We start from the raw sequence: 26,036 nt of genomic DNA, 5'->3' as shown, positions 1-26,036 counted from the left end.
GGGCTTCATGCATGTTGGTATATTATATAGTAAAACCTGTCTGCTATAATTCATGAAGCAGAAGTCATGGAGAAGGAGAGAAAGTATTATGCTTACAGCTTCCTGCTATTCATAAAATAAGTAGTGACATCAGTTTGCCATTGGTTTGCCATTAGGAAATGACCTGCTTTAGGTGAAAAAGGAAACAGCCAGATTAGAATTATGGCAATAGAAATCCCACCTTTTAAATGTCCCTAGGATTCTAATTTTATTATTTAATGTTTCTTAGAGTTTAACTATGGGGGAAAAAATCTAACTTTTTAACCTTAAATGATAGTCAGAAGTGACTTATCTAGCAAATGTTGAATTGGGATGAGCAGATTACAAGTGTTACAATCTTTTTTTTTTCCTTTTTAAAAAAACTTTATTTATGTATTTATTTTGAGAGAGAGATATTTTTTTAATATTTATTTTTTAGTTTTCAGTGGACACAATATTTTATTTTTTATGTGGTGCTGAGGATTGAACCCAACGCCCTACGCATGCCAGGCGAGTTCGCTACCTCTTGAGCCACATCCCTAGCCCAAACTTTATTTATTTATTTTATGTGGTGCTGAGGATCGAACCTAGTACCTCACACATTCTAGGCAAGGGCTCTACCACTGAGCCACATCCGCAGGCCGCAAGTGTTACAATTTTAGTGTTAGAAGTAGCAGGATATAGAGTTATTATCATGCTGATGTACATTCTGATCTTTTGTACTCTGTATACCCTTTGTTTCCACCAAATCTTTGGCATTTACTTTAAAGATTAAATCATAGAGAATGCTGTCTATATTGTGGCTAGTTAGTGTTTAAAATGTAAAGTTAATACTACCATATTTTGAATTTTGGTTTCATGGTTCTCTCCTGTGTTTTAGATTGTTCTTTGTTATAGAGTATGTAAATGGAGGAGATCTGATGTTTCATATGCAGCGACAAAGAAAACTTCCTGAAGAACATGCCAGGTAGGTTTTTAAAATGTTGTTTATGTTGGGTTTGTTTCAGGACTGCCTGACTTCTCATGTGCAGTAGTCGGAAAAAAGTATGTAAATAATTTATTTTGATGCTAACTAGTTCTTTTTAAATCATGTTGTGGCTGAGCTAAGTTAATTTACATAATTTTAAATATGTATTATAATTTGCAGTTTATTTTTGTTTGTTGGCCTTATCAAATGGTACTTTTTATAGGAAGGTCAGATTATATTTTGAATTGTGAACATAGTTTTTGTTCCTTGTTTCTTCAGCTGAATTTGGGGAAACTACCTCTGGTTTTTACTATATTTAAGTGCCAGTTCTGCTTCTATACCATCTTTGCTTTTGTAGGAGGAACTGAAGCAGAGAATAAGTTCAGATTCTCTACAAAATTAAGTAGTTAGAAGGCATGTATTATGTTCCTGTAAAAATTATGATATTGTGGGACTGGGATTGTGGCTCAGCGGTGGAATGCTCACCTAGCATGTGTGAGGCCCTAGGTTCTATCCTCAGCACCACGTAGAAATAAATAAATAAAATAAAGATGTTGTGTCCACCGAAAACTAAAAAATAAATATTTAATTTAAAAAATTGTGATATTGTGCTACCAAGGCACCATAAACCAGCTTGGATGTTTCATTTTCATTATTTAGGCCAGTTTTAGTTATCAGTGAGTTGTAAAGTTTTCAAAAGTTTATTCTTTAATGTTAAATTTTATTATTGTAGAATAGTTTCTTTTCTAAAATCTTAGTATGATTTTTTTGAATAGTCAACTTAATATTTTTTTTCTATTTTATACCTGGCATTGTTTTTTAGTTTTTAAGGATAGTCATTGGTCCCTTAGAGAGGTGATAAAAACTGTAGGAACTCTGATAAGTGTACATTTACACATACAACTTTGCCTCCAGTTGTAGAATTCTGGACTGCGCAAAGTTCATCCAAGGGCCCAAAGTAAACCTCTGTTTAAAATTTTCAAACTAATCAATTATGAAAAATACGAGTTTAAGTTAGACTAGAACTTTTATAATTGTGTTTTGGGCTCAGATATTTTAAAGTGGGAATCTAATTTTGGGCGGGGGTGCGATTTGGGGATTGAACTCAGGGTCATTCAACCACTGAGTCACATCCCTAGCCCTATTTTGTATTTTATTTAGAGGCAGGGTCTCACTGAGTTGCTAATCACCTCGCTGTTGCTGAGGCTGGCTTTCAACTCACCATCCTCCTAACTCATCCTCCTGACTAATTTTTTTGTATTAAAGTACTGGGAGGAGAAAACTGCAGGTGGGAATAGAAGTTCAATACCTTACTCTAGAAATTTATTACAATTTAAAATTTTAAGTCACGTGAATTTTTAAAAAATATTTTTGTTTTATTTGTAAATGGACACAATACCTTTATTATATTTATCTTTATGTGGTGCTGAGGACTGAACCCAGTGCCTTACATGTGCAAGGCAGGCACTCCACCACTGAGCTATAACCCCAGCCCTCATATGACTTATTTTTGAATTTATTTTAGGTTTTATTCTGCGGAAATTAGTCTAGCCTTAAATTATCTTCATGAGCGAGGGATAATTTATAGAGATTTGAAATTAGACAATGTATTATTGGACTCTGAAGGACACATTAAACTCACTGACTATGGCATGTGTAAGGTAAGAAATTTTCTAGTTATTAATAAAAAAATGTCTTCTGTAGCTCATAAAGTTGTCTTGGTAAAAAAAATAACTGCATAAAGATGGGAGAGATGATTGCTGCTTTCGGCTGTTTGGAATTCTAGCACAAAGACAAATGTACTTTTTTCCTAATAATTTGCAAAATTCCCATATCTTCTGTATTTTATGTGCTATAAGAGGAGTTAATTTCTTTTCATGATTTATAACTTTTTTTTCTGGAAAGTTGTGACATTATTGAAGAAAATTTAGAAATAAAAATTATCTACAATCCCATTACTTGAGCATGACATTTGCATATGACCTCTCAATTTTTGCTATATAGTAGGAGTCTATTTTTTAAATAATGCATGTTCAGAATTTTCCCTGAAGTTTTAACATTTTTATATTTAAATTTTAACTATCTGACACAGAGAATAGTAAAAATCAAATAAGAATTACTCTCAAAGCATATCTTCTTTATTTCTTGTTTTATTTTTGTGACAAGTGTTTCATTTGAAAGTCTGATCTTTTTCCACAAAACATGCAGGGTACCATTTTATTTATTGAAGCAGCTGGTACAAAATTACCCTCACAAGAGTGTAAATGTGTGAGTTGCATTCCCCATTCACTTAATGGTAGCACCACCAGAATCCAGAGATTTCTAAATGCTGACATCACACAAGATAGTCTAATCATATTGAAGATTTAATTTTATTATCTGTTAAGAATAAATTAGAAAATAAGATCTTCACAGACTATATTTGTAGCCTGGTGTGGTGGTACATACCTTTAATTATAGCTACTTGAAAGACTGAGGCAGGAGGATATCAAGTGTGAGCCCCATTCTGGGCAACATAGTGAGACTGTCTCAAAATAAAAAGCAAAACTAATTTTGCTTTTATGGGTAATACTAAAAGCCATTTTTCTTGTGATAATCCTTATAGTATTATATGGATGTTCAGTGATAAATAATTAGAAAGTTTAGTGATTAGAAACCCCTGTGTGCCTTTCAGTCATATTTGTGATACCTTTTTGATTTTTGTGCCATTTTTTCCTCTAGGGAACCCCCCCGCCATTTTTAAATAAAAGTGGCAGTAATAATGAAATCTTAGATTACATAAGAAAAATAAAAACTGAACAAAAAATATGAAGAATGTTAACTTTGTTACAAAGTCTGCAAATTAAAACTGACACCTATTTTTGTCTGTCAGATATCGGCCTATAGGTAAAAGAAAATAATGAAATGGGCATTCTCATATGTCTGTGATGTGTATATAAATTATGGTAAGACCCTGGGTTCGTTCAGTCCCCAATACCAGGGAGGAAAAATTGTTGCATCTTTTTGAAAAGCTGTTGTATGTCGAAAGTACTGTTGGTTAGATTGTGTATTTTGAGTAAATATTTTGGTCTATAAGACCAAATTTTTTATTGTAATTTATGATAAATATTTATGTGACTTTGTAAGTTAAATATTTTTTATTTTATAAGTCATTTAAAGTCAAAAAATCTAACAATATAAAATGTTCATAACATTAAATAAAGCTTTAAAGTATTGTCATATTTTATTATATAGCATCAAACACTAATTCTGTTTACTTTTTTATATTTTTAAGTTATTATAACAGTTTTGTTTTACATAAACAATGAGAACATAAAGTATTAAGGCAGGCTGACTTCCTTCCTATTTCATTTTTCCCTTCTTTTCCCTCCTTTCCTCTCTCTCCTTCCCTCTCTTCTTCCTTTTTTCCTTTTGTCTTTTGTTACTTTCATTGAAAAATGAAATTTGTTGGTCATACATCCTCACTCTTTACAAGGATCTTCAATCAAGTTAGTCAGGATCTTTGGTAAACCTCAGAGATTAGCCTGTCTATCTCTCTCTGCTTTTCCCACCTTCTGCAAGAGCTGCTTAGTTTTATTAATGGGAAAGAACACGAGGATAGGAATTTCGTTCAGTGACTTTACTAACAATATTTTGTCTCTTCTTTTTTTTTAATATTTATTTTTTAGGTGTAGTTGGGCACAATACCTTTATTTTATTTATTTATTTTTTTATGTGGTGCTGAGGATTAAACCCAGGGCCTCGCACATGCTAGGAGAACACTCTACCATTGAGCCACACCCAACCCCTGTCTCTTTCTTACTAGCACATTTACTCCCTTTTGATGTGAAAGTTCATGGGAAATGAACTCTCTTAAAATTTGGATGCTTCTATCTTGTGACTTAGAGTCAGTATTTAAACTTACCTAAAGTCTAACCTCCTGCAAATACTGAGTTAATTTCTTTTGCTGTAACAATTTCTAGATAAACTATAAATGCTAAATTTTTTTTCAGTTAATTCAGAAATACTTCTTTAGGTTTAGTTAACTTAATTTCTTCAGGTTCATACTAGATACCTTTGGAGTACAGAGGATAGTGATTTAAACTTAATATTTTCAGATTTAATATTTGAAATATTTTATGAATATTAATTTTATTGAGTGAAAATTTAGCCATTTATGAATTGAGGTGCCTTTAACTATTTTTTTTTTTTTTGTCAACAGGGAAATTTTAACAATATCTATGTTGTGCCATAGATAATTTAGCTAATAGGCCTACATTTAGATATTCAGTAAGTGCATGATTTTAGCGTAGCTCTGTTACATGTTACCAGACTGTCTCTTGCTTCTGTTTGTTGTCTGGAAGTGTGTGTCATTTATCATGATAATGTGTGACAAGCCATGTCAATAAAAACAGGGTCGGGTTGTGGCTCAGTGGTAGGACACTTGCCTAGCACATGTGAGACATTGGGTTCAATCCTCAGCACCACATAAAAATAAATAAAATAATGTCCATCTACAACTAAAAAAAATTATAAAAAATAATATAAAACATCTTAAGTCATATTTATAATTATTAGTACATAAAGCTAACATGGCCAGGCATAGTGGCGCATGCCTGTAATCCCAGTGGCTTGAGAGGCTGAGGCAGGAAGATTCTGAGTTCAAAGCCGGCATCAGCAACTTAGGTCCTTAGCAACTCAACATGATCCTGTCTCTAAATAAAATGTGAAAAAGGGCTGGGGACATGACTCAGTGGTTAAGCACCCCTGGGTTCAATCCCCAGTACCAAATAAATAAATATGTATATCCCTATTAGAAATAATTTTTTTAAAAATCCTTGGGATAATAACCTGTTACTAAGTATTTCTTGTAGATGTTTATAGTAGTGTTTAGATAGTAGAATAAAATTTGAAGGAAAATATGTATACCATGCCCAGAATATCTCTGGAGGGACGCATAAGAAGCCATGGTTTCATCTGGGAAGCTAAAACTGAATGCATCAAGAACAAGTAATGAGAGGAAGATTTGATTATCAGTATACTTCCCCCACTCCATTGTCAGTTTGGAATTTTGTTACATGTGATCTAATAGTAGGAAAAGGGTTAAATTCTAGTTACATATATTTAGTTGAATTTCATAATTATTAATAATAGAAAGTCTGTAATTAAGGAACACTTATAAAGTTTAAAAAAAAAAACAAAACAAAACACCACCAACAAAAAGGAGCCAGGCCCAGTGGCACATGCCTGTTATCCCTGTGACTCTGGAGGCTAAGGCAGGAAGATCACAAGTTCAAGGCTATCATCACATCAGCAATTTAGGCAGACCCTGTTTCAAAAAAAAAAAAAAAAAAAAAAAAAAGGTATGTAGCTTAGTGGTGAGGTGCCTTTGTGTTTAGTCCTCATTTTTTATTTTATTTTATTTTTTAAGAGAGAGAGAGAGAGAGTTTTTTTAATATTTATTTTTTAGTTTTTGGCGGACACAACATCTTTGTTTGTATGTGGTGCTGAGGATCGAACCCGGGCCGTACATATGCCAGGCGAGCGCGCTACCGCTTGAGCCACATCCCCAGCCCGAGTCCTCTTTTTTAAAAGATGCTTAATTATACATATAATCATATTCTGCCCCTTTTATTTTTAGACTATCTTTTTATTATTTCTTTTTTTTTTCCACAGTACTAGGGATCAAACCTGGGGCCTCTTAGGTGCTAGGCAGTCATTATACAATTGAATTATATCCCCAGTCTACTGTTGATTCCTTATTTAGTTGCCTTATCTGAATGACATTGGCTCTTTGAAATACACTGAGATTTCTTTTATGACTTAGTATCTAGTCAGTACCCCATGTGTACTTTAAAAAGATATGATTTCTGTTTTGCATGCAAACAAAGTCTTTCTTTTAATGTTTCTTTCTCCTTTCCCCACACACATATGGACACATATGTTCTATATGTATGTTTTATGTGTGTTTTATTATGTATATATGTATATTAGTTATACATATATATTAGTTATACATATAGTGTATCTATATATATCTAGTTTTCACATTTTTCTCTGCTTACTAATTATTGATCTGTGTAATCTATCATTTCTTTTTTTAAAAAAAATAGTTTTTTTAGTTGTAGATGGACGCAACATCTTTATTTTATTTATTTGTTCTTATGTGATGCTGAGGATCGAACCAATACCTCATGTGTGCTCTACCACTGAGCCACAGCCACAACCCTATAATCTATCATTTCTGATATAGATATATTAAAAATCTCATCAAGATTAAAGATTGTGAACTTCAAATAATTTTGTCTATTTTTACTCTTCATTTTGAGGAAAATACAAGTTTGTATTTATTATAACTTCTTGGTGACTGTGCCATTCATTATTGTGCAGTATCCCTAGTTAGGTTTATTAATGTATTTTGCATTAATTTTCACCATCTTATAGCTATTACAATGAGAACCAAAAATCTTGTGCCATAGAAAAAATGAACAACGTTATGTCAACAGTTGTGTCAGGAAGTGCGACTTAAAATGCTGCTTTTCTTCCTGAAATACGATTCATTGTATTCCTATAATTTAAGTTTTTGTGTTAAATTTTAACCTGAATATAAACCATTTTAAATGCATTTTAAAATTCTTAGTTGAACTTACTTTTTAGCAACATCTAATAATCTTTTTTTAAGCTATTTAGTGGCAATCCATAATTTTAATAATACATTTGTTCTAGTGATTATTTAAGGTTAATATATTACTTACTGATGCTGAAGTTATGTGATGGATAAAATAGAGGAGGTGAATTTAAAACAAAATTTTAGATCTTATTCTTCTTTCTTTGTTTTGTTTCATAAAAGGAAGGATTACGGCCAGGAGATACAACCAGCACTTTCTGTGGTACTCCTAATTACATTGCTCCTGAAATTTTAAGAGGAGAAGATTATGGTAATAAATACATAAGTGATATTTCAGCTATTGCTAAGTGGGTGGTTAAATGTGGTAACAAATATATTATAGTAAACTACAGCATTTTAATACTGATCTTACTAATGTAAACTTTCTTGATTCTGTTAAAATATACATGAAGACCCCCAGACTCTGAAATCAGAGAGTAGGACTTGGTGGTCTATAGGGGTACAAATTTAAATAATATTTTATTAATGATGAACACTGAAGAGTGATAGGTACTATTCTGAGCAGCTTATATTATATTAACTAATTTGATTTTGCAACAACCCTCTGAGGTAAGCATTGTTGATTCCCATTTTACAGATAAAGAAACTGATATACAAAAAGTTTAAATAATATGCCCAATGTCCTAATGACTACATTGTTACAGAGTAAGGGATTCATAACAGCAGCCCTGTGATTCCAGAGTGAGTCATGAACTAGAAGGTTCTCCAGATTTTGGGGGATATTTCCCTCAGAAATCTGTAAGAGGGTAGAAAGACTGGCTGGCTGTCAGGCACCAGAAAATAAATTTTCCTCAAAAAGGATTTGACTTTTTGGGTTCTGGTCCTATGATTTCAGCAAATGTAAAGGGGGATGTGGTACTTTTGACAATTGCTCAGAATATGAATTCAGGAATCTTTAATCAGCTAGCAAAAAAAAAATCAAATTTTAGACCAAAGAAGCTTATTCTCCAGTGCTATATAATTATATCCTCAAAACAAAATATTAGATAGTGGGCATGAGTCTGAAATTACAACTATATTTGGAAAAAAATATTATGTTTCACTGCCCATAATTTTATATTTTGATGTTCTTTTGGGCACTTACCTTTGATGGTAAGTGATATATTTCTGTAATTCTCAGAACTTACTCAGATAGTTATAATAATTTAGAGTTTACTGTCTCATTGTGTTTATTTTTTTATTATGTGACAAAATATGAACCTCCAATTACTGACTTACAAGCATGCAGAGTGGCTAATTTATTGCTTTAAACTTTCTTTCTGAAGGTTTCAGCGTTGACTGGTGGGCTCTTGGTGTACTAATGTTTGAGATGATGGCAGGAAGGTCTCCATTTGATATTGTTGGGAGTTCTGATAACCCTGATCAAAACACAGAGGATTATCTCTTCCAAGGTAATTTGCAATACTTTATACAGATTCTTTGTGAATAACCTACTCTAGAGCACAAAGTGTGCTTAGGGTATTACTTTGAATAAGAAAAAGGATAATAATCTGAATAGTATACTCTTTACTTAATGAGATTTTGATTTTTTTTTTAATACATCCTTCCTGCCTCTGTCATCTCCAGTCTCATCTGCAGTTACCTTCTTGTATTCACAATCATTGCAAATGATTCCATTAGCTGATATACCACAAACGTATATGGAAGAGGGAATCCTATGGCTAGAGAGGACCATATTCATGAAACCTGAAGCTGAGGATATAAGTTCACAAACATTATGTGGGGCATAGAGTACCAAGAAGATAAGAGGGGTCAGAAGGTGGAGGAGGGGAAGGCTCATGATGGGAAGTACTAAGAATTGAGCATGACGGACAGGCAAAAAGGCCTCCTAACACATAGTCCAAAGTGTGGCCATGGGATCCTGCATTTAATAATTACCAATCACAGAATATGAATAGGCATTTATTATACTAGGAAAGTCAAGCTGAATATGGTGGGACACACCTGTTATACAAGCTACTCAGGAAATTGAGGTAGAAGGATCCCAAAATCAAGACTAGTCTAGACAACTAAACAAGACCTATCTCAAAAGAAAAAATTAAAAGAGCCTAGCATGTTCAAGGCCCTGGATTCAATCTCCAGTACAGGAAAAAGAAAGAAAGAAAGAAACCCAAATGGGCCATGGAATATGTGAAAAGACCTTCAACTTCACTAGTATCTAGAGGAATGTATATTAAAATATTAATGAGGGGCTTGGGTTGTGGCTCAGTGGCAGAGTGCTTACCTAGCATGTGTGAGGCACTGGTTTGATTCTCAGCACCACATATAAGTAAATAAAGGCCCATCAATAATTAATAAAAATATTTTTTTAAAAATTAATGATCTACCATTTCATACATTTGGCAAAAATTTTAACGTTTGATAATAATCAGTGTCAGCGAAGGTATAAAAAAATTGGAATGCTCAGATGCTGCTGGTGGGAGTAAAAATTGACACAATAGCTTTGGGGAATGATTTGGCATTGTTTAATAAAAGTAATTATTATATGTGAAGCATTTTATAAATATTAACTACTTCAAACTTAATAAAAAATCTTCAAAGTAAGTATTATTTTCCTGGTGAGGAAACTGAGGCACAATAAAGTCGTCAAAGAATAAAACATTCTCATAAATGATACTAAAGTGCTTAAATTAGAGGCCATATCCGAGGAGAGAGAGGTAATGGAAGTACAAAAGTGGTTTAGTTGGGTATGTAATATCTTATTTTTATTGTTGCAGTGCCTTAAATATCTCAAAACAAAAACTTAAAAAATCAAAGATATGTAAAGGTTCAACACAATGCTATGATTTTTATCTTTCTAGTTATTTTGGAAAAACAAATTCGCATTCCATGTTCTCTGTCTGTAAAAGCTGCAAGTGTCCTGAAGAGTTTTCTGAACAAGGTAAAATTTGTGTGTAAATATCTTTTGTGTTTTGTTTCTATATAAATCAAACCAGTAAGGAGAAAGAAGCCTAGGCAACTTCCAAACAAACAAGGTATGCAACTTTTTCAGTTATGTCTGTAATACCTCTCTTAACCAAAGAGTAAATGACAGCATTAACTCCTAAGATGATTTTTCTCCTTTCTACTTTGCCAGTGTAATTTACCCCCAGCTACATGTTACTTATGAATTTTTTAATGTATGTTTTATACATGTGTGTGTATATACCATATACTCAGTAAAGGAAGAATTTAATATTTGGAGTTAGCCACAACTGTACTTTAAAATATTTTCCCATTTTTTCTGTTATTATCCACAGAATTTATTCATTATCATGTACTTTTTGAGCACTTGGGCAGTAATATTCCCTATAAATTGTTATATTGAAAACCCTATAATTAGATAAAATTTAGAAGAAATGAAATCCTATCCTAAAAATCTGAACATGATTTAATTGTTGCAGTTTGTGGGCTAGAGAAGTTTTAGGATCTAAGGTTGCAACTTTTGGTAATGATAAATTCTACTTTTAATGAGTATAAGTTGGTGTGCATTTACCTACTAAGATAAACAGGTAAGATAATGGTGAATTTTTTTAATGTTTTGCTTTTATGTTTATTTTTTAAATATGTATTTATTTTTAATTTTTTAAAACTTTAATGTTTTGCTTCTGTGTTTATTTTTTATTTTTATTTATTTATTTTTAATTTTTTAACTAATGATGAATTTTTAATAAAATCAGAAATTGAAGAACTTGTTTTAAATAAATATATTATGTGAGGAAAGATTTAAACTTGAAACCTAATCTTTCATAAAGTGAACAATTGAAAGTGAGAGGGTTAATATGTAAAATAAAATGTTTTTTGTCAAAAAGAAAAACAGGAACATGTTCTCATTCATAGTAATAAATAATCCAAGACTTCATAATTTGTAGACTCCTTTACTTCAGTGATTCAGGTAATGGTTATATCATTGTCTTACTCAAATTATGCTTTGTTGTTCTAATTACAGCATATACCTTTAAAATTGAGCTAAGAATAAACCTATGAAGTTTGGTGGTTTCCATATTTCGATTGACACTAGCCCATGTCAAAGAAACAACTGGTTGCTGCTCAAATGATGCTGCTAGTCTCTTTTCCTCCCACTTTTTCTTAAGCAAGGAGTGGTGACCATTCTCCACTTCAGTGACATAAGAGCACTGAGGAAATCTTACATGTCACAAAGTCTGGATAATTCAACTTGGGTCTAGTATTGTACTTTCTAGAAAGAAAAGGTAGATAATTTCAGAAATAAGATATCAATTAATAGGCAGGAAACTGTGGTCACAAAATTGAATTATTTTGAAGCATGACATTTACCTAATTCTTAGAACATTTTTTTCTACCATAGGACCCAAAGGAACGATTGGGTTGTCATCCTCAAACAGGATTTGCTGATATACAGGGGCATCCATTCTTTCGAAATGTTGATTGGGATATGGTATGTAAATTTTTATTGTTTTCTGTATTAGGTTTTATTGATACCTTGGGCCAAATTTTACTGTCTTAAAAGAGTGTTGAAAAACTCATATGTCACAGTTTTTTAATGTTACTGTATTTTTTTTTTATATCTTTTTAATTTATTTTTTTAATGTGTTGCTGGGAGCGAATCCAGTACCTCACACATGCTAGGCAAGCACTCTACCACTGAGCTACAACCACAGCCCTCATGTATCACAGTTTGAACAACTGAAAACAACTCTCTCAAATGCTTTTTTTAAAATATTATTGAAATGTTAAAAATTAATTTATTTTAATTAGGTATATATGACAGCAGAATGCATTTTAATTCATTGTACACAATTGTAGCACAACTTTACATTTCTATGGTTGTACACAATTTAGCATCACATCATATGTGCCTTGGGTCATACATGTACCTTGGGTAGTAATGTCCGTCTCAGTTCTACCATCTTTCCTACCCCCTGCACCTTCCCTCCTCTCCCTCCCCTTTGCCCAAAGTTTCTCCATTTTTCCCATACCTCCCCCCCTCCCCGTTACGGATCAGCATCCACTTATCAGAGAGAACATTCGACATTTGTTATTTTGGGATTGGCTTACTTCACTTAGCATGATATTTTCCAACTCCATCCATTTATCTGAAAATATCATTTTATTCTCTTTTAATGCTGAGTAATATTCCATTGTGTATATATACATATATACACCACAGTTTATTTATCCATTCATCTATTGAAGGGCATCTAGGTTGCTTGCACAGTTTAGCTATTGTGAATTGAGCTGCTGTGAACATTGATGTGGCTGTGGTTACTATAATATGCTGATTTTAAGTCCTTCAGACCAAGGAGTGGGATAGCTGGGTCAAATGGTGGTTTCATTCCAAGTTTTCTAAGGAATCTCCATACTGCTTTCCAGATTGGTTGCACCAATTTGTAGTCCCGCCACCAATGTATGAGTATGCCTTTTCCCCCATATCCTCACCAACATTTTTTGTTGTGTGTATTCTTGACAACTGCCATTCTGACTGGTATGAAGATGGAAAGATCTCCCATGTTCTTGGATAGACAAAATTAATATTGTCAAAATGGCCATACTACCCAAACCACTATACAGATTTGGTGTGATTCCAATTAAATTCCTAACATCATTCCTTATAGAAATAGAAAAAGCAATCATGAAATTAATTTGGAAAAATAATAGAGAGACCCAAAATAGCCAAAGCTATCCTGAGCAAGAAGAGTGAAGCAGGAGACATCACAATACCAGACCTTAAACTATACTACAAAGCCATAGTAACAAAAACGGCGTGGTACTGGCACCAAAATAGACATGTAGATCAATGGTACAGAATAGAAGACACAGGGACAAACCCACATAAATATGTTATCTCATACTAGACAAAGGTGCCAAAAACATACAGTGGAGAAAAGATAGCCTCTTCAACAAATGGTGCTGGGATAACTGGAATCCATTTGCAGCAAAATGAAAATAAACCCCTGTCTCTCACCAGCACAAAACTCAACTCAGTGTGGATTAAGGACCTAGGAATTAGTCCAGAGACCCTGTGCCTAATAGAGGAAAAACATAGGCCCAAATCTTCAATGTGTTGGATTAGACCCCAACTTCCTTAGCAAGACTCCTAAGGCACAAGAAATAAAATCAAGAATTAATAAACGGACCTGACCCTTTCCAATAAATGAACTGACTCTTTTCCATGAGAGCTCAGTAAGACAGGCAAAGGGAAGAGTAAAATAGAACTTCTCAGCTCTTCCCAGGATACCAAACACCCGTGGCATATAGAGTCAGGAAGACATAAAGCCATGAAAATTATCAGTCTTGCCTTATATTTTATTCAGGATTTATAATACACCATCAGAGTATAAATATTCCTGTGGATATTTAATCTTTGCTTTTTATGGACTGGGATAAACATATTCTCCTCTTATAAAAAGACTCTTGGGAAAAAAATTAATAAATGGGGTGGACTCAAACTAAAAAGCTTCCTCTCAGCATAAGAAACAAGGAGGTGAACACAGAATCTAATTTTGGGAGCAAGCTTTTGCCACACACACGTCAGAGCACTTGTCTCCAGGATATATAAAGAACTCAAAAAACAACACCAAAAAAAAAACAACCCAATCAATAAATGGGCTAAGGAGCTGAACAGACACTTCTCAGAAGAAGATATACATTCCATCAATAAATATATGAAAAAATGTTCAACATCTTTAGTAATTAGAGAAATGCAAATCAAAACTACTCCAAGATTTTGTCTCAAGTGCTTTTTTAAAATCTTCGCAACTAAAACAATTATAATATTAATGTAATAAGAACAGGTCATAATATTGTTGAGGCTCATATTAATGTTCAAATTTGCAAATTATGTCCATTGTTGTTGTTATCATATAGAGCAAGGGACAATGGCCTATGCCCATAATCCCAAGGACTTGGGAAGCTGAGACAAGAGAATAGCAAATTTGAGATCAGCCTCAGCAACTTGGTGAGACCCTGTCTCAAACATTTTTTAATCATTTTTTTAAAGGGCTGAGGTTGTAGCTCAATGGTATAGTGTCTCTGGGTTTAATTCCTGGTACCATAAAAAAAAATTATGTATGTATGTATGCATATGTGTGTATGTATATATATATATCATGTGTGTGAATACGTGTGTGTGTGTGTGTGTGTGTGTGTATTTAGAACTGTGCCTAGGGAAACATCAGAGCAGAGGAAAAATTTAGGTGTGGAATTTTTCTAAGAATGTAGGTTTGAGCTGTCATCTAATATGTCTTTTTAGATGGAACAAAAGCAGGTGGTACCTCCCTTTAAACCAAATATTTCTGGAGAATTTGGCTTGGACAACTTTGATTCTCAGTTTACTAATGAACCTGTACAGCTCACTCCAGATGATGAGTAAGTAATTCTATATACTGAAATATTTTTAAAATTCTTTGAAAACCCATTTTTAATGGTTACACAATGTTTTATTATCAGATTATACTATAATTCATGTAGCCAGTAGGTTACTGGATATTTGAACTCATTATATATTATCAACTATAATAGTAACTGTCATTATTCTTTCTTTGCTTTACATGCATTATCCTAATTCTCACAACAACCTTGTAAACTAGGTATTGTCATCTTCATTTTACAGATGAGGAAACCGAGACTCAGAGAGGTTAAGCAAAGTTACACAGCTGTCAGGTGGCAGAGTCAGGATTCAGACCCAGATCTGACTGACTGAGGCCTCTGCTCTTTCCACTGTGCTGCACTGTTCCCCATTTTGATGATGAGCATCTTTGTCTGGGTTTCTGTTACTTTAAAAAAATTATACCATTATCAAATTTAGCCAGCAGTGATCCAGTGTTTTTTTTGTTTTGTTTTGTTTATGTTGCATCTTTTAAAAATATAGGTTAGAATAATTTGTGGACATTTTGATCATTTAGCTGTCATTACAGATTCATTCTCTGTAAACTCAAGGAGGCCCATTTGGTTGGTAGTCACTTCACTTATATCTTCATTCTTATCATGTTCTTCACAGCAGCTGTTCCAAATGGTTTATATTTTTTAGAAGGCTTCATTCCTACCCCTATCTCTATCACTCTTAATGGATTAACCTTGCCTTAAGTTGACTTCAGTAATTTAGACCTCTCTGGTTTAAGTTTGCTCCCTTTTCAGCAGTGTCTAGATCACCTTATCTCAGGATTGCTCTCCACTTTTCTCAGCCTTTTTCTTGTTCCATCCTCTTGGAAGGCCCTGTTTTGTGAGGGATGCTCCTTCTGTTTTCCTAGACTTATTTTCTTAGTTGCTTCCGGGATTTCATTTTGTCAGTTACCTAACTGCTCCACCTTTGATTTGTATATTTCTAGTTTATTTCCCTCTACCTACAGACTTGCTCAGGTATCCTGATTTTACCCCTAAATCATAACCCCTCTTTGAACCAGAATACTTTTTTTTCATATTTTCTTTTCAAACATTTAAAAAGAATAATTAATGAATGCTCATGGTGAAAGAAAAATAAACAAGCAGTATCTCTGTCTCTTCAGAGTAGTCAATAGAGGTTGTCTTTGTACTTTCTTGCTGCCAACAAGTCAAATTGACATCTTAATTTCTAAATTACAAAGCACTTTTTGGTCAGTCTTCATCTATCCTGATATCTATAAGGTACTTGAAACTCAGAGCCTTGCCTTAGGTAGTGCTGCCCACCCTGGTTTTGCTTCATCTCAGCAACTACTTATTTGTCATATTTTTTCCTTTCCCTTTGAGACCAGGCTGCTCCATGGTTCTATGTTAGTCTGGCTGGGCACAAATAACCGAACCGCCACAAAGCCTTGTAGGTTCAAACAGCAACTCTTTATTTCCGAACTCTCACTGGCACTCTACACACACTTCCCGGGAACACACTCCCTCCACTGGGCTCCATGAGATGAGAACTCAACCCGGGAACTCCAAAGTAGCAGGCGCCTGAGGCAGCAGCATCTGCCCTAATCCAAGCAGAATCCGCCCTAGTCCCGGAGGATCCGCCCTAATCCTGGAGCAGGGTCACCTTTCAACCATTCCCTCTAGCAAAATGCCAGGCGTCCATTCGGACTAAACTGTGGCTCTCAACATCTTCCCCCCCTTCTGTTTAATTAAACAACAAGCATGTGGCTTAGGGACAGTGCCTGTCTTAGGTTGTCCAATACTACATATGGTCCTTACCGGTCATCGGATGAGCTGACCTCAAGGCGTCAGCCTCCTGTCTTAGGTTGGTACCATTGTAATTGGATCTTACCTGTCATTGGCTACTGGTCCAGCATACAGCCATAGTTGTGGATAGGCCTTTGCACCAGTGGGGGGGTGAAGTTCTTTGCCTCACCTCTGTTGGCTCCCAAATTTGGCCTTGGTACCAGTCGGGGGGGCGGTGAGGTTCTTTGCCTCACCTCTGTTGGCCCCCAAATTTTAGACCATCACAAGCAGAAAGGGAGGAGGATGCAAAATGCCATGGCACCAAGCCAAATGATGGCTCTTTTTGGAAAAATTGTACCACCGATGACACCATCAGCAAAGATACCCCAGCACTACCGCAATTCACTGCACCAACAGATAGTTCACAATGCATACAAGTGATACATAGTCCAGGCAAGTTCTGCAAGCAGTTTAAAGCAGAGGAATCTGCCGCAGTCTGGCTGGGCACAAATGCTGCAGTCTGGCTGGGCACAAAATCACGAGCCACCACACAGCTTGTAGATTCAAACAGCAACTCTTTATTCCCGAACTCACACCAGCCGTCTACAATCACGTTCTGGGGAAATCCACGTTCTCTGCCCAAATTCACCTCCACTGGGCTTCTATCTCCCAAAAAATACTGTCTGAATCCCGTGAGAACTCAAGGGGAACTCAGGCAGCAGGATACGCCCTATTCCCAGCAGGAATAAAAACCTGGAACGCCCTAAACCCGATTATCCTAAACCGGGAACACCCTAATCCGCCCTGGTCCTTGAGCAAGGTCACCTACATGCAATGTCACTGCAAAATGTCCTATTTCCACGAGTCCTTCCACTAAGCAACATGGGGTACGCTGGCAAGGAAATTGTCATACCTACTTGGCTAATGGCTCCCAGCAGGAATCCATTAATATGTCCATTTCCTCCCAAAGTAAATCAACTCCTTGATTGAGCATCACTTGTTGAATTATTATTCATTGATGCATCAGTTTATACAGTTTACTGTGATAGCTATCGAAGAAACTGTAGTTTGGTTTTATCTTTGTCTTCACCGGCACTGGGATGAAGATAGGAATTCTGGCAATGATGGCCAAAAAAAAATTATGTAACATTCCTGCAGGCACTAAAAAAAAAGCAATTTTCTAAACAATTTACATTATCCTGAACGGAATTATTAAATATAATGAAAAGTAAAGGTAAAAGTAAACAAACAGATCTGTTAACCTCCTTTTTTGTTCACATATTAAAACAATCCTCAACAGCTGTTTACCCAGTTTAAATTAAACCATTTAAATACGTGAATTAAAAAAAATATATTCGGATCCATTTTTTCCATGAGCGCTCCTCATATATATGGACATATGCACATACAGACATACAACACAAAACAAAAGTGTGCACACATAACATGCAACACATAATAGTAAAGGCCTTGTAGCTTTACACAGGTGAAATCTCCATTGCAATGTTTAAAAACTCCACAGTCAAAAAATAGAACTGATCAGTAAAACATTAACCTAGGTCTGTATGAGCTCAAAAAATAAAATAGAACTTCATGATGTGGGAAAAGGCAATAATAAAATAGATATTGAAAAAAAGCATCCTGGTTACCACCTGGGTTTGACTCTTCTTATGATATCCCATCCTTCTTCCTGTAACTTGCATGTGGGTTTGAAGGTATTCCCACAAGCAAGCCCCAAGGTTTTTTATATTTGAAATAGGCTTTAATGGTGTTCATTATTCATTAGACTCCAGGTGTGGGAGAATCACTGTCACAGATGTAAGAATAGCCAAACTGGAGTTCTGAATATCAGCTGTTATGGATTTGAGCCAAATCATCTTCTTTTTGGTCTGTAGAAATCGCTTTAGTTAATCTCTCTGGAATCCAAATCGGCTGCTGTTCTCCCTGTGGAAACACACAAACAGACCCCCGACTCCAGACAATCACTGGGTCAGGACCTTTCCATTGTCCTGTTAGAATATCCTTCCAAAGTACCTTGGACTTATGTTCATTTTTTTGGACACACATGCCTTTCCGCAGCACTAAGCCCTGATGAATCCAAATTTAAAAAGTTTAGAGTAAAAAGGGTTATTTTAAGTTTATCTTTGGGGGATATATACCCCTTTCCAATTCCCTCTTTTTGCTTTAATAAGTACATTTTAATAGTTTGATGAGCTCTTTCAACTATGCCTTGTTCCTGTGGATTGTATGGGATTCCTGTTAAGTAAAACATTAACTGATTTTTCTTCAGGGATGATGTTCCAAAATATCCTATATGCATCCTTTGGAAATTTAAAGATCCTTTTAAATTCAAGTCTTCCAAAAGCATTTTGCCTTAGATTTTAGAATTACTTTAGTCCTCTTAATTTTTTGATGTGGTTTTAAACCAATTTCCTTCTAGTTTAATGTTTTCTAAATTGGCTCTTGTCTATAAATTTTAACAGCCTCATCTGAGACTTCTGATTTCTGCACCACCAGAAATTAAAGTTGATGGGCTTTTTGAAAAAATTACTAATAATCTCCTTATTGTTTTATTTTATCTAATATTTGACTTTAAACTTCTCTCTTTTACCTTTTTCTATCTTGAATGTCTGTATCTAATAGTTGTCTTAGCTTTTTGTATTTTTTATCTGAAATATCTTTATTTGACATTTTTAAACATTTTTTATTTTGTTTCTATCTTCTAGTTTTTTTCTAAGGTTTGTACATTTACCCTTAGTTGCTTTTTTTTCCTCCTAGTTTTTTTGTTTGTTTCCTATTTTGTGGGTTTAAAATTTTTGTCTTCCTACCTCTTTTCTATCTTTCTACATCTTCTCTATCTTTTTTTTACCTTTCTGTACTTCTGTCTTTAAAGTTTTCCACTTCAAATTTTTAATCTTCTTTATCCAAATATCTTTTATCCTATTATCTTCCCATTTTCATTTTTTTTTAAGTAATGCTTTTAAGATTAACTAGGCTTCGAATGATGCAATCTTTCCTCCGCCATGAAGGCATCTTAACCACCTTCAATTTAACCTTTTAAAGCCTTTTGTAACTTACTTAGACATTTTACAACTTTTAATTTTACCACAAAAAGATTATCTCATCTAGAAACATTTCTTTTTTCTTTAACCTTTTATATTAAAATATATTTCCACATCTTGAGTCTTTTTATATCTCTTTTCTAGCCGTTAACCCTTATAAAATTTCTGATTTAGACAAATTACTCCACTTTAATGAGATGAAATACTTTCATGTTTTTTTATGGTACTATAATACTATAATTGAAACCCAACTGAAACTTCTTATACTCTTTGTATATAAATTACACCTGATAGAATCTTAACTCTTAGTAACCTTGTTTCAGCAAAGACACAGACACAAAGCAATATTAAACTTTTTTTCCATTTACCAATTTATGAAAACACACATAATGTTTAAATATATTACCTTATGGAACTTAATAAGTAAAGAGTACTTGATTTTATATTTAGTGGTTGATGTTTCAACACTTTAGCTTTGTAAATTAATCAGATGTCTGTAAAAACCAAGATCTTAGACAAGTGTAGTAAACAGAATTAGCCATCTCTTTCTTGTTGAAGAAAAATCTTTTTACAGGATACCATGATGGTCCCATTGTGATATATTTAACAACTCCTCTTTAAAAAGCCATGGGCTACATTTTTGTATTGTATCAACATATGTCCTAACTATTCTTGGTCTTACTGGGGTGCCTCCTTCCTCTAACAATTTCTCTTCCTCGGGGGCGAACAACTTCAAACTTTGAGCCAACCATTTTCCCCAGTTTGCCTGAGAAAGTTCTAGGGACAGGCAACTTGAAATAAAAACAAAATAAATCAAAACAAGAACACATTGTTTTTTGAAATGGTCACCCTTTTTTTTTTTTGCTCTTCCTCAGGGGCGAGCAATTTCACTTACCTCCAAGCTTCAGGCGTTCCCCATATGGGCCACCAAATGCCGCAATCTGGCTGGGCACAAATAACCGAGCCGCCACAAAGCCTTGTAGGTTCAAACAGCAACTCTTTATTCCGGAACTCTCACTGGCACTCTACACACACTTCCCGGGAACACACTCCCTCCACCGGCTCCGTGGGCTCCGTGTGCCAATTCTCACGGAACCCCGTGAGAACTCAACGGGAACTCCAAAGTAGCGGGCGCCCGAGGCAGCAGCATCTGCCCTAATCCAAGCAGGATCCGCCCTAATCCACCCCCCCCAGGATCCGCCCTAATCCCAGAGCAGGGTCACCTTTCAACCATTCCCTCTAGCAAAATGCCAGGCATCATTCCTACTAAACTGTGGCTCTCAACATATGATACCCTTTGCTCTATGCAGTATGTACCTTGGAGATTTCAGCTAGCCTTGTAGCATGGATACTAACTTTTTAAAAGACTCCTAGCTAAATTAACAAATGACTATTAAGCAAAAGGCACTATTCTAAGTACTATATATTCAGTGATAACCAAACAGTTCAATCTCACAAAAAGCTTCTTATCTACTAGAAGAGAGAGAGAGGTAGCATATCATTCTGTGGCAGCATTGTGTATTGGAAAGAACACTGGATTTAATCAAAAGATAGGAGTTTGAATCCCGATACCACCTTTTACCAACTGGGTAACCTTGGGTATGAATTGCATAACTTCTCTGAGCCTGCTTTTTCTCAAATTGTCTACCTCACAAGGTTACTGTGAAGAATAAATGAGTGATGGTCTCTGAAGCATCTAGCCCCTGCCCTGATCTCTCTTCCTGAGCTGCATTTCCATCTACATCTCCCCAGTTTGTCAGATGTCAAAATATATCAAAGTCAAAAAAATAATGAATTTTTATGGCCTCTTTTTCTGTTATTACCAATAAATTCTGTGTTATTTACTGATTTCTACTCACTGTACCTCCCATGTTTTCCTGTCATTCCAATTCAAAATGTCAGTGATTGTTGCCTCCTCTTTTTCCTTAACAGATTATGTAATACTGCATTACTAAATCTCTGTTTTTCCTTTGCTTCATCACTTGCCTTTTCTCATTCCATTTCCATAACCCTCCAGTTCCAGTCTTACTCAAGTCATACCAAGAGTTGTACCAGCTTCCTAATTGATCTCCTTCACACCTTTACTATGCAGCCTATTCTTATTATTTCGCCCCATGAAATACCATTCCAATTCTCAAGCCCTTTAATCAGCAGCCTTCATTAATTCCTGCATTGCCAGATAACATCTATTCTCTTGGCTAGCATTGAAAGCTTTCCCCATCCACTCCAGCTTGACTCTAGCCATCTCTCTCATTTAACAAATGACATTCTGATCAATCTCAGTTACTTACCATTCCCTGGTAGTGAACATCTTTGAGCTCTCTTTGACTTTCCCTGCTCATGCTTATATATTCCTCCATTGTTTTTACTTACTGAACTTTTCCCATCTTTCAGATGTGAAATCTAAAATACAACTAGATCTTTGCTAAATCAAGGCAAAACTCCTAATGTAAACATCACTGACTTTTCAATCTCACCATTGTCTTCCTTCCAGCATCATTTGCCATTTAACAACTTTCTATTGCTGTGCACCAGCTCTAATAAATTACTTGCCTTTTTCCAGACCTACCATTATCTTGCATAATTCCATTTATTAGTGTGTGTAGGATGAATGCTGCCGTCCTTGATTTCTTCAATTAGAAGTCACCTCTTTCTTTAGAACTATGGCTAGAATAGGACTTTGCTTATCATGCATGAAATTTAACAGGTACTGCTTTCTCTCATGGCTTTCCAGTGTATTGATTTACCCCTGCCTCTTTAAAGGAGGGGGTTGTACCTTCTATAACTTTGTGCTCTGTGGTGCATTATGTATGTTTAGGTATTAAAATGTTTGATAGTATTACTGTTAAGGTATATTAAACTAGAAACCCAGTGTAACCGAATGCCAACCTCTGCCCTCTGTGACCCAATTTCTCCCTGTGGTGTTCTCTCCTTATTCCAGGTCTCTCAATGTACTTGTTCCTATTGCCTTTTCCTTTTGGCTAACTTCTTCTGGGCCTTCTCTTCACCATCTTCCATCTGGCTGTTGAGGTGACTACTAAACTGGATGCTAATTCAGATCTGAATGTTCACCTTAATTAAGAATGTTGTTCAGGTCAAAAGTTTAAGATTAATTGGAGTTGTGATAACTTGTACTTTTTTATTCCCAGTCCATTTTTGAACTTCCTTTTGGCTCTGAGTCTGCTTGTGGGATTATTAGACTTTTTTTTTTTTTTTGGTTTTAGTACTCTTCTAGAAATGTTTTGGGATGAATCTAAGAACTTATAGATTTTTTCCACAATGTATATAATTAGTCCTATGTTTTATATTTAAATTTTATCATTTAAATTAAAGGTTGAAAATCTTATGATGAAAATAAATTTATTTTTCTTTTAACAGTGACATTGTGAGGAAGATTGATCAGTCTGAATTTGAAGGTTTTGAGTATATCAATCCTCTTTTGATGTCTGCAGAAGAATGTGTCTGATCCTCATTTTTCAACTGTGCTTTCTCCTTATGTTGCCATTTAATGCATGGATAAGCTTGTTACCAGCCTGGATACAACTAACCATTTTATATTTGCCACCCCTCCCCCCCCCCAAAAAAACAACAATATCTTATAGACTATAAGAATAAATTTATTACATTTAAATATAACTGAAAAAAAATAAAACTAGCTTTCAGACAATCATGTCAAAATTTAGTTGGATTGAATCTTCAGAGGCCGGATGAGTAATGAAATTACCTTTTTAATTTAAAGGAAATAACCACTATTTTAAAACAAATTATCTGTTGCATTAAGGCACATAGTGGGATTACATCATAAGCTCCTCACAATTTTCGTCATTCTCTGTTAATTTGGAATAAAAGGTTAATTCAAAATGCAGCAAATTTTATATTACCTGTTAGTTTCAGAGTTCTTTATGTTTAACATTCAACTATAAGATTTCTCGTTGTCTTGGATAATTATTAATTTTTAAGGCAACAATTACTAAATTGGTAATAAAAGACATTTCCTTAGAATTGGGCATTACAGATTCCTCTAAGTTAAAAAGTAGACATATTAAGAATCAGATTCCAAATCTTCAGCTATTTTTGAAACACTGGCACAAATGATTTTTAATTTTATTTTTTTTAACAATAAGAGATAGTTTTTGAGCTTATCCTTTTAGTGAAAACTTAATGTTAATATATGTGTTCAAAAGACACAGAATGCAGTCAAATGGAAAACTGCTAGGTATATAGAAAGGAAAATAATAGACATTTAAAGTAGATACAGAAAAGTGCAATGGTAATATTTATTTCTTACTGGAGAGTGAATCCTGCAGTTATTCTTTATGATCTAAATAATGAGGAGGCACTCATTTGTTACCAAACTTGTAAAAGCATTCCATTTATTCGGTGGAGGCAGAATGTATAATATTTGTTCCTTATTTAGTATATAGGAAATTAATTTATCTTCTAAGTAGAATGTCTTAACTTCACTAGTTTCTTCCCCCAAAACCACATTTTTGGTACTTTTGGGTCATGTTTATGGAATCCTCAATAAAATACAGAATAAAAAGAAATCAGTAAACATGAATAAATGTTTAGAGCCACACATACACTCAAACTTATCACAGTTCTCTCTCTTTAACTGAGTTTTTATTTAGTAACTAATACATGTAATACAAAGTAGAATACATTTCAGGAGCAGAGTTTTTCATATTTTTTTATTAATATTGGTGTTTAGCAACTTAGTATTTGAAGAGGTGCCAGATATAGCATCCTTCTGTTGTTTATTTTAAATATCATTTTTATGAAAAGGGGCTTTAAAAAAGTAACCATAATCATCTAAATAAATACCTGTCCAATCTTGGTAAAATGTAATTTTAGGGAAGCTATCTAATTTTAATTTTTTTTAATTTAGAATGATTTAAAATTTATAGACATTTAATAAATTTCTCTGTTTCTGAATACTACATTTCATTAGAAATGTAATATTCCAGTTTGTGGTCACACATTCTCCTTTCTTCAAATAAATAAGTCTGAAAGCAGTGAAAACCTCAAAGGAAAATGTTTATATACATTTGCATGTTCATTTGAGAGGTGTTTATGTTTCTCTTAATACCTGAAACTTGTTTTAAAACAAAAATCAGTATTCACTTCATGTCATAAACTTATATAGGGAATTCTGACATATTGCACCAGAATGTTCATGGTCTTGCTTTTAAGTGGTGCTGTTTCCCCTGGGGCAGCTTAGAATGTGGCATTATCACCCAGGGAGTTTGTTTAAAATGCAGGGGCCAACTTAGAATTTTGTTGGGCCTTTGGACCTCATTTTGAAAAATAATTTCTTCAAATTCTTTTTTGTCCTGTGGTTAAATATTAGAAAGAGCATTCCTTGTAAATAAAGAGCAAACGGCAAGGTATAACCTGTCTACATTTTTAAACAAATTATAAATGAATGATTTCAAGTTAAGTATCTTCCCCACCTTGCCTGGCAACAAAAGCTATCAGTTTTCTACCAATAATACACAAAGGATGAGCATTTTTCTATGATATAGTTTTAACCATTATTCAGGGTAATCTTTTATTTTAAAATCCTTTTTTAACTAATAAGATTTACTGTGTATATTTTATACAGAATTACATTACAAATGTTTTTAATTGTGTTATTTTTTTTTGCAGTCTTTTAAGTGCCATGCCGGTTCTTTTTGTGTTATGTAGAATTTCTCTCAAAATACTCACCAGGGGAATCAGGCAGTGGATAGTCAGAATGGTTGGTGTATTTGTGTTCTAGGAAATAATTTATTTTGCATAAGCATGTGGTCAGATCATTTTATGCATATGCAGCCTAGATTGGACATCAGGTATATTCTGCTCATTCTGTGCCGGTACAATTACTTTATCAATTTGTTTTGTTTTGACTTTTGTCATGTAGAGTACTGCCTTGGTCATCATAATGTAATCTGTATTTGTATACCTTTTTTTTTTACATTAAAAACTTCAAATAAAATATGATACCCATAAAAAGTGGATTGTTTTTTATCATGCACCATGTCAAAAATTTGTGTCAGAATAAGGTGTGTTAAAATGTGCTCAAGAAAACAAAATGAAAATTTTAGAGTTTGGAATTTTTGCTATAATTAAAATAGCAGTCCAGTAGTGCCTATGCTATAGTATAGACATTCACTCATCAATTAAAGTATTCCCTAGTGTATTTTTTTATTTTATTTTTTAGTTCTAGGTGGACACAATATCTTTATTTTGTTTTTAT

At 34.2% G+C, this 26,036-nt stretch overlaps 1 protein-coding gene across 1 annotated transcript in view; it reads left to right on the top strand.

Annotated features, from left to right (window-relative positions):
• The window catches only part of Prkci (protein kinase C iota), a 69,377-nt gene extending 43,597 nt beyond the window's left edge, over positions 1-25,780 (top strand). The window contains exons 11-18 of the mRNA XM_027942198.2: positions 899-985; positions 2,511-2,646; positions 7,815-7,902; positions 8,918-9,043; positions 10,454-10,533; positions 11,959-12,048; positions 14,863-14,978; positions 23,177-25,780. Of these exons, the coding sequence (XP_027797999.2) occupies positions 899-985; positions 2,511-2,646; positions 7,815-7,902; positions 8,918-9,043; positions 10,454-10,533; positions 11,959-12,048; positions 14,863-14,978; positions 23,177-23,264 (811 nt within the window). The 3' untranslated portion in view covers positions 23,265-25,780. The remainder of the gene's footprint in view (positions 1-898; positions 986-2,510; positions 2,647-7,814; positions 7,903-8,917; positions 9,044-10,453; positions 10,534-11,958; positions 12,049-14,862; positions 14,979-23,176) is intronic.
• Positions 25,781-26,036: the final 256 nt, after the last annotated feature.

The sequence above is a fragment of the Marmota flaviventris genome, chromosome 8 (assembly GCF_047511675.1).
Source record: "Marmota flaviventris isolate mMarFla1 chromosome 8, mMarFla1.hap1, whole genome shotgun sequence".
In the NCBI taxonomy this organism is placed as follows: Eukaryota; Metazoa; Chordata; class Mammalia; order Rodentia; family Sciuridae; genus Marmota; species Marmota flaviventris.
This window is presented reverse-complemented; position numbering and strand designations above follow the sequence as displayed.